At 50.7% G+C, this 8,877-nt stretch overlaps 1 protein-coding gene across 1 annotated transcript; it reads left to right on the forward strand.

Annotated features, from left to right (window-relative positions):
- The first annotated feature begins 149 nt into the window (after positions 1–149).
- Positions 150–7,209, forward strand: PIAS3 (protein inhibitor of activated STAT 3). The gene is made up of 14 exons (XM_053475075.1): positions 150–361; positions 2,493–2,958; positions 3,050–3,134; positions 3,588–3,638; positions 3,818–3,908; positions 4,291–4,425; positions 4,606–4,711; positions 4,806–4,879; positions 5,019–5,179; positions 5,360–5,481; positions 5,617–5,788; positions 6,030–6,163; positions 6,419–6,462; positions 6,910–7,209. Exons 2-14 carry the CDS (start codon positions 2,496–2,498, stop codon positions 7,162–7,164), a joined length of 1,893 nt encoding a protein of 630 aa, XP_053331050.1. The 5' UTR covers positions 150–361; positions 2,493–2,495; the 3' UTR covers positions 7,165–7,209.
- The last annotated feature ends 1,668 nt before the right edge of the window (positions 7,210–8,877 follow it).

Consider the following 8,877-nt stretch of genomic DNA (forward strand, 5'->3'; position numbering starts at 1 on the left):
AGGGGATAACATTTGACTGTTAGCTCCTGGGGTATAGTATTCATTGTTCACTAGACTATGAAAGTGACAGATATTTCACCAAGTCCCCCCAGTCACCGCCACTTCCGATGACGGCCGCCAGGGGCGCTAACAGCCAACTCAGCGCCGTGTATTTCCTGATTCAGACTCGCTCCGACAAAGTGAAAGTGGGGCAGGATTGGGGCATTTTTGGCAATATTACCCCTTCTGAGAAGCCCCTTTCGCCCGATTCTGTACCAGCCGGCACCCTTGGAGTTAGCTGTTCATCTGATACCCCAGCAGGATTGTACTTTCTGCTATCAGTGGCATTTCCAGCAAGGACTCATGAAGCCCCCGGCTCTGGGTGAGTACAATACATTTAAAGTCTTCTTTTACCCCCTGATCTGTTACTTCTCCTAATCCAGCTGCCACCTACCACCCCCCCGGGGCATCAACTTCCCTGCTGCACTGGGGTAAGTCCTGCTTTTACCCCCGGATTTGCCCTGGATCTTTAAATTTTAGGCGGACTGCATGATTCCAACAAAGACACCTCCCGGGGCTTGCGTTAACCCTGTGCTGCCTGGATCATGCCGCATTAACCCCCTCGCAGCCCTAGTGCTTTAAGGTGGGCTGTGCAATCAGCACAAAAAAAACAAAAACATTTTGATTTTATTATTTTCAATTTGGTTGAAATATACATTTCGGAATTTCGTGTCATTTCACCTTCTCATCGGGGTGTCGGACACATGATATACAACCCTAATATTTTGTTGGGGAAAAAATAAGTCTATGGATGTGCATAAACGTGATGTCACGTGGAATTCTCCGCGTTTAGCAGGAAATATTTAGTAAAATATTTATATTATTATTAATTTGTAGGATGCTGTGCCCATACAGTGCGCAGGGCTGTAAGGAAAATGAGCGGGTGTGTTGGCAGCTATGCACCTGTTCGCCAGGTGTTGGAGCAGGGACATGGGCTCCGGTGATGGCGATATAACCCCCTGTGTCACCGGGAATGCCCGGCAACGTCTATAATGACTAAACGCGGGACATGGACCCTTGTGTCACCCGCTGTCCCCGGCTGCCTCTTCAGTAGCTGTCCTGTCCCTGGCTGTGCCCCCTCGGATTCTCTGTCCTGTCCCTGGCTGTGCCCCGTCGGGAGTCTCTTGGCTGTGCCCCGTCGGGAGTCTCTTGGCTGTGCCCCGTCGGGAGTCTCTTGGCTGTGCCCCGTCGGGAGTCTCTTGGCTGTGCCCTGTCGGGAGTCTCTTGGCTGTGCCCCGTCGGGAGTCTCATGGCTGTGCCCCCTCGGGAGTCTCTGTCCTGTCCCTGGCTGTCCCCCCCCTCGGAGTCTCTGTCCTGTCCCCCTCTCGGGAGTCTCTGTCCTGTCCCCCTCTCGGGAGTCTCTGTCCTGTCCCTGGCTGTCCCCCTCTCGGGAGTCTCTGTCCCTGGCTGTCCCCCCCTCGGAGTCTCTGTCCTGTCCCCCTCTCGGGAGTCTCTGTCCTGTCCCCCTCTTGGGAGTCTCTGTCCTGTCCCTGGCTGTCCCCCTCTCGGGGGTCTCTGTCCTGTCTCTTGGCTGTCCCCCCTCGGGAGTCTCTTGGCTGTCTGCCTACGAGTCTTGGGGCCGTCATTTCTTTCCCTCTGGTCTGGCATCTGCTTGCGGTTGTCCCTCCGTCGGTCTAGGTCCTGTCCCCGGTTGTCTCCCCTCCTCTCCGGGACCGGTCTTCCTCTCCCCGGCAGGCTGGCTCTTTCCCCCGGTCCCTGGCTGTCCTGTCTCCGAGCCATGTCTCAAGATGGCGGAGCTGAAGGTACCGGGGCACCGGAGCCAGTGGTGGCATGCAGGGGTCGGCTGAGGCGGCAAGGCGGGCAGGAGAGCACCGGGGATCGGTCTGTGACCTAACGGGGGCTGCAGAAGGGAATTCCAAAAACCGCAATGGCGGGTCGTGGCATTTAGTACTTAATGTCTTATTTACACATAACGATAAACGCCACGCGGTAACTGGGCACGCAACATCTGTACCGCATGGTAACGGGGTGTGCAGTATCTGTACCACGGTAACGGGCCACAGACATGGCTGAATAATGCCCTCCCAGCCGCACCTGCCCCAGACTGCTCCCCGTCTGCTCCTACGCAATAATGTGTATAGGAACAGCATGAGATGGGGCTGTAAATTAAACGGGGTAAATAAAACCCCATTCTTCTAAATGCCCCACGCAGTTACACCAATAGCCATCAGAGACATTGAAGAGCAAAAAGGGGCGCATGGATTTGGGGCCCAAAGAAGGATCCTCCAAAAGTAGGTACCTGGAGCTACGCGGCCATCAATCCCATGACAACATCTGAGTAACGCGGTCGTAATTGGGCATTTTTTTAGAACGTGTATTTTAGGTTAATTTCACTGATTTTGAACGTTTTGGTCATACCGCTTTGTCCGCCCGCCATAGCCGTTATGGAATTTGTGTTGGGTTCTGACCCGTTTCGTGACCCTCTTTTCCAGCGCATGGTTATGAGCCTTAGAGTACCGGAGCTGCCGGTTCTGTTGGGTTTTGCCGGCCGGAATAAGACTGGAAGGAGGCAGGAGATCGTCGCCGGGGCTCTCCCACTCGCTAAGTCGGGCTGCGATCCGGCCGTCCAGATGAAGATCAAAGAACTGTATCGGAGGAGGTATCCGCGCAAGATCCTCAACACCGCCGGCTTGCCGATGTTACATGTACAGGGAGGTGCGCTGACCACCGCCAACTCGCTGGCGCAAGGAACGGTGTGCCACCTGCCCTACGACACCAGCCCAACCTCAACCACCGTGCCCGCCGCCATGCTGCCTCCGCTTCCCGTGCTGGGCCCGAAGCACGAGGCTGAAATCCAGCACGTCTCCCCGGCGGCCCACCCGCTGCACCCGGACGTCAAGATGAAGCGGCTGCCCTTTTACGACGTCTACGATGAGCTTATCAAGCCCACCACGTTGGGTGGGTTTCTGGTCAGGAGGGGGTCTGTCTGGGCAGCGATAGGAAAAGCATCGCTCGTGCTAAAAGCGCTCGTCTCGTTTCCTTTTTGCAGCCTCCACAAACACCCAGCGCTTCGAAGAGGCGCACTTCAGCTTTGCGCTGACCCCGCAGCAAGTCCACCAGATCCTCACCTCCAGGTAACAACGCCGAGATCCATGCATAGAAATAAGCCGGCCCCGATCGGCCCCCGTCTAGTCTGCCCGTTTCTCCTGCTGTAAAAACTCAAACCTTCATCGGTCGTTGGTCTCGTCTTAGATTCAGGAGCCGTATGTCTATCCTATGCATGTTTAATACCCTCACTGTATTACCCTCTACCACTTCTGCTGGGAGGCTGTTCCATTTATCTGCCACCCTCTCAGTAAAGTAAAGCTTCCTAACATACCGTCTCAGCCTCTGACCCTCCGTGATGAAAGATAGACGGTCTTTATGCGTCTTAAGTTTGCCCGGGATTTTTTTTTCTTTTTTTTTTTATAAATAAGCCCGTTTTCTATGTATGTATTTTTTTTCAATTTGTCGATGTAACTTTTTTGTCTATAAACGGGCCCAGAAAAGAACTCGGGGGGGATTTTAAGTTCTTGTCTCTTTCGCAGAGATATCTTGCCGGGAGCCAAGTGCGATTACACGGTCCAAGTTCAACTCAGGTAACAGAAGAAATAAATATCACGTTCAAAGAAATATCGCGTAAAATGATGACGTGAAAAGTTCCTGTTTTGGGTGTAATTTACCGCTCACTTCTGTTGCCGGGGGGGGGGGGGGTTTATCGGGGAGCTGACCTGCGCAGGAGCTGACGCGTTACGGGGGTTTATCTGATTCCTTGCAGGTTCTGCCTGTGCGAGACCAGCTGTCCGCAGGAAGACTATTTCCCCCCCAACCTGTTTGTGAAAGTGAATGGAAAGCTCTGCCCTTTGCCTGTAAGTGATATTAACGCGCCTTACGATCCGTTCAATTCCGGTGCAGCTCAGGTTGACTCGTGTGTTATTCCTCCCCGCTACTTCTTCATTTACCTTTATGCTGCTCGTAACTATGTATCTGGGACAGTATTGTGAGTCCATTTAAAATGACGTAGAGGTTCACTAGATCTCTGTGTCCTCCTGGAGATCCCCTCTATAGAACTGATCACAATTCTCTGGGGGGGATCTCATCAGGGATCCATAAAGTGGGATCACTAGATCTCTGTGTCCTGGAGATCTGCTCTATAGAACTGATCACAGTACTCTGGGGGAGATCTCACCAAGGATCTATACAGTCGAGTTCACTCACTGCCCATCTCGTTATTACCCCTTCTGCCTCCAGGGTTACTTACCACCCACGAAGAACGGAGCCGAGCCGAAGCGTCCCAGCAGACCGATCAACATCTCTCCGCTCATCCGACTCACGTCCACTGCGCCCAATGCCATCGTGGTGAATTGGTCCTCTGAATTTGGCAGGGTATGCACCGTGTCCCCATTTCCGTGCGGGGGGGTGGGGGTCAATGACGAAAACGGTGTCCTCTCACTGCTGGCCAACGTTGAAATCTGTAGAAAATGGAGAGGAGGGAAGGGTATTATTTCAGAAAAGCCCCGGGCTCTCCTCCTCCGTTTCATTTTGCTCTCCTCCCGTCCCTTACAGAATTACTCTCTGTCCCTGTACCTGGTGAAGCAGCTGACGTCCGTAACGTTACTGCAGAAACTCCGAGCCAAGGGGATCCGTAACCCGGACCATTCCAGAGCTCTGAGTGAGTAGCGCCCGGTGTTTTCGGCGGGATGTTTTATCCGTCTTCCTTTTTTCCCGTTTAACTAATGACTTTTTTTATTTTCCTTTTAATTCAGTAAAAGAAAAGCTGACGGCGGATCCCGACAGCGAGATTGCGACCACCAGCCTACGCGTTTCTCTGATGTGCCCAGTGAGTAACAATGGAGCTCTATTCTCCCGTCCCGCTCTCATGGGTTCGATAGCGTGCGTTTAATGTCTCGCTCGTGGCTTTATGAGTGTTTCTGTGTCTCGGGGGGGAATGACACACGGACCTCTCTTTCCCCGGACAGCTTGGTAAAATGCGCCTGACCGTGCCATGTCGAGCTGTCACTTGCACTCACCTCCAATGCTTTGACGCTGCGCTCTACCTTCAAATGAATGAGAAGAAACCGACGTGGACGTGTCCCGTGTGCGACAAGAAGGCTCCGTACGACCTGCTGATCATCGATGGGTGAGTGGAGCTCTCTCGTAAAGCTCTTTATTGGGATGTCACTGGTAACGGGGTTCCTGCAGACATCAAACTATGGGTACAGCCTACAGTCACATCACCCGCACTTCGTTAATTGATTGAACTATTGTGCCATCAACCTTCTTCTCTCAATGATAATGTCTGATAACGTTCCTCCTGCAGTCTCTTCATGGACATCCTTAACTCCTGCACAGACTGTGATGAGATCCAGTTCATGGAGGACGGGTCCTGGTGTCCCATGAAACAAAAAAAAGAGAAGCAGGACCTGTGCAGCAGCGTTGAAGGTAAGCTGGATCTCCACGAGGATGTTCCTCCAGGGAAGATGCCTCCTGTACGTTTCACAAGATCCTTCTGAAGGTCCAATGTTAATCCATTCTTTTTTTTTTTATGCCGCGAACCGGTTATTTTCTCTATTTCAGCGAGTACAAACTACAGCATGGGCTTGGACATTAAACTGCCCACAGAGACCAAGAAGAAAGTGGAGGTCATTGATTTGACTTTGGACAGTTCGTCGGATGAAGAGGAACCGCCGTCCAAAAAGCAGTGCCCTGTGACGTCGGTTTTAATCCCCTCGCCTGATGGACCCAAAGGGTGAGGGATATACTCTTGTGTAATGATAATAGCTTGGGCGGCCAATTAGCGGAGTGGCCTTCCACCGCTTCTGGCAGAAGCTCATTGAGTAGAGCGTTTGAGAAGGAATGGTCAGACTAGATGGGCCACATCTGGTTTATCTACGTGCAGGTTATAGATGGAGCCTTTAAAGTGTAAAGTGCGGTGATTTTCTGTGCTTTTGGGTGGTGGCAACATTTAAGCCTTTGGATGTTCTGTGCAGGGTGATCAGTGTGGACCACCAGCCGTCATCTGTCCTGAGGAGTCCTCCCATGGCAACGATGGGCAGTGATTATTTGACGGGTCTCCCCATTCCAGATTACCATCGTTCCTATGCAGTACCTACTGATATCCAAGGTAAAGGGTCCAGGATCATCCACAATGTCAACCAGTGGTGCCATCTCTGTGTATTATTATTATTATTATTCCGGAGTATTGCAGGAATTTCAGGCTCTGTTTCCTTTGACCGGTAGTTGGCAGAGGATCTCCAGGTATCTCATAGCCACGTGCAGTCTGAGGCTACCAGAGATGCAGCTTTGGTGTACTTTAGGTTTTTTTTTTTCTTTGTTTTAATAGATCGTGACGTTCTCTCTTTTTTTTTCACCCTTTTAGCTGGGTTGGATTTATTTTCATTCCTCCAGACGACTGAAAATCAGGTGCGTGCTTTTATTTCCAATACGGTCACCACGTAGGCGCAAAACCCCAGCAACCGAATATCTAATTGTGGCCGTGGCTATATGAACAGGTTATAGACTAATGAAATAGCCACTGATGTATGTAACGGACGTACTAACCGCTACCATACCTCAATTCTTAATAATGAATACAGCTTGCCTTGCGCACATCTCCTCAGAACCAGGTTCTTCCATGTGTCCTCAGGGGATGGACTTGTAAGAAAGGCGATTGCTGATTGGTTAGTAGAACCAGCCAATAGCCTAGATAGTACCGCAGAGGGAGAGACAACAGAAGCAGTCAGTCTGCTTGTTTTTTGGGTTGTGGAGGTCGGGATAGTGAAATAAAGGCTCATCACGTAGCGCAGCAGCTATTTGTTTGAGATGCTCGTGGACGTCTTGGTCACTGGTGGTATTTGTCTCTCCTCTCAGCATTACAGTCCCTCTGTCATCACTTCATTGGATGAACAAGACGCGTTGAGTCACTTCTTCCAGTACCGAGCTGGACCGCCGCGTTTTATGAGTCCGCTAACCCAAGCGATCACCAGCTCTCACGTTGTGCCCAACACCGCCAGTCGCATCAGCAGCATCGTGTCCACCAACACCATGCGAGAAAGCCATAACGGGTCGCAGAACGCCACATCCTCGATGCCAGGGTGCCGGCCGGACATCATATCTTTGGACTGACCGCGCTGAGAATGGGCAGTAGAAAAAGAAGCAAAGCCAAGCGGAGGAGACTCTTGTTTTGAAGAAGAGGAACGCTCCAGACTGTGTCGCCAATCCAAGCCTTCCATGTCGCCAGCAAGTCGTGCCGCTGCAACAGTGTGCGGCCGCCGCGATGGAACGGATACACTTTAGTACGTTATAGTGCTCAAAAGATTGTTCTTTATGTTTCATATCAAGTTTTGTTTCCCGGAACCCCTCTCTAAGCCGTCTCGCATTGCATTACAGAGCGGGGGTTGTGGTTATAAGCTAACCCCAGAATGTACAGAACGGGTACATCTCTGCTGATAGACGCAGCAGTTTCTGCAGGCTAAATGCCCCTATGGCCGTCGCCATCTGCCACGTTAATGCGTTCGTGAGCCTGGGGACCACCCCGTTCCTATTTTTATATCAAATCCTGGTTTTGCGTATTTTTGAAGCAGTTGCTAGTAGAATATATTGGGCTGAAAATCAGGGTGTGATAGAAGGGCTTTGTTACATCCGCATTGTTTATTTAAGTTACTGGAAGAAAATGGTCCCGTTTTTTTAGGGTCCTGGAATATTTTGCTGGTTTATGCAGCAACCCTCACAAAACGCTGCAATGTTTTGATCGGGGGGTCAGCTGCTTGAATCGGACGCGTCAGCCACGGACTGTGACACACAAAGGCCGGCTGAGTGTTATGAGTATGTCAGCCCGAGGCCACCGGAACGTGGTGTGCATTAAATGCAACCATCTTGGCGCCTTACGGGGCAGCGAAAAGCGCGTCGGCACTGAGGACCACAGAGGGACGTTACGCTGCAGGCGACGCCGCCTGCGTTCATGTTTGGTGTTATTGCCTAATAAGTAGGACCCTCCAATATGGGCACCCCTGTCTCGATAAGCCCACCTCTGAGCGTGTCGGCAGTTAAATCGAGCCAGGATTCCCATGTTCTTGTTCGCTGACAATATGTCTCCTGAAATCCCGAACCGTGACGTGTCACAGCTCCAGAAAGCTTAAACGGGATCCTAATTCTGATCACCCGTCTGCTCCCTTATCCTACTCATACCGTAGGTTATGGTTACGCTGCTTCCAGTCCCATCTTGCAGAATGGGTGCCATTGGAAACATCTTCCTTTTAACATCTAGTGGTCTTGAGCGGGGCTACACCTAGTTTCTGAGGATGCCTTCAGTTTATACTGTGATAGTAAAAGAGAAAGTTGTGCTGTGATTAAACAACTTATTGCCAATCAGATCCGAAATGGGTCCCTTGCATTCCACCGGTTCATGTCGTTTTGTATTTAATATATGGTTCCGATGTATATTACCCTTTTGTTTTTTTCTTAATTATTTCGTGTTCCCGATACTTTGTATTTACACAACGAATTGTACAGAGATTGATACAGCTATATATTTTCGGTTGCGTTTTTTTTTTTACGTGCATACATAAAAATACTTCCAAAGATTTCCCTCTTGTACGTGTTAAGTTAAATGAAGGTCCCCCCCCCCTTTCAGTTCCGAACTTCACACCGATTCCTGTTCCCAGTGGGGGTGAAGGGGTTAATCTCTGTAGGATAACGGCACTGCCATTTAACCGTATTTAAGTATACAGTGTTTTCTGTTCGCGTGTTGCCGCTTTTTTTTTTTACTTTTTAGTAGACGTAGGAGCTTTGATACAGGCCGTTTCTGTGAGACTCTTCCACGGACAAACAGAAAAAGCG

Source organism: Spea bombifrons, chromosome 9 (genome assembly GCF_027358695.1).
Source record: "Spea bombifrons isolate aSpeBom1 chromosome 9, aSpeBom1.2.pri, whole genome shotgun sequence".
Taxonomy (NCBI): domain Eukaryota; kingdom Metazoa; phylum Chordata; class Amphibia; order Anura; family Pelobatidae; genus Spea; species Spea bombifrons.

Coding starts and splice junctions, on each gene's coding strand:
- PIAS3 (XM_053475075.1), top strand. CDS start 2,496: ATGGTTATGAGCCTTAGAGTACCGGAGCTGCCGGTTCTGTTGGGTTTT. Junction 3,909..4,290: donor GAAAGCTCTGCCCTTTGCCT/GTAAGTGATATT, acceptor TTCTGCCTCCAG/GGTTACTTACCACCCACGAA. Junction 4,880..5,018: donor GCGTTTCTCTGATGTGCCCA/GTGAGTAACAAT, acceptor TTCCCCGGACAG/CTTGGTAAAATGCGCCTGAC.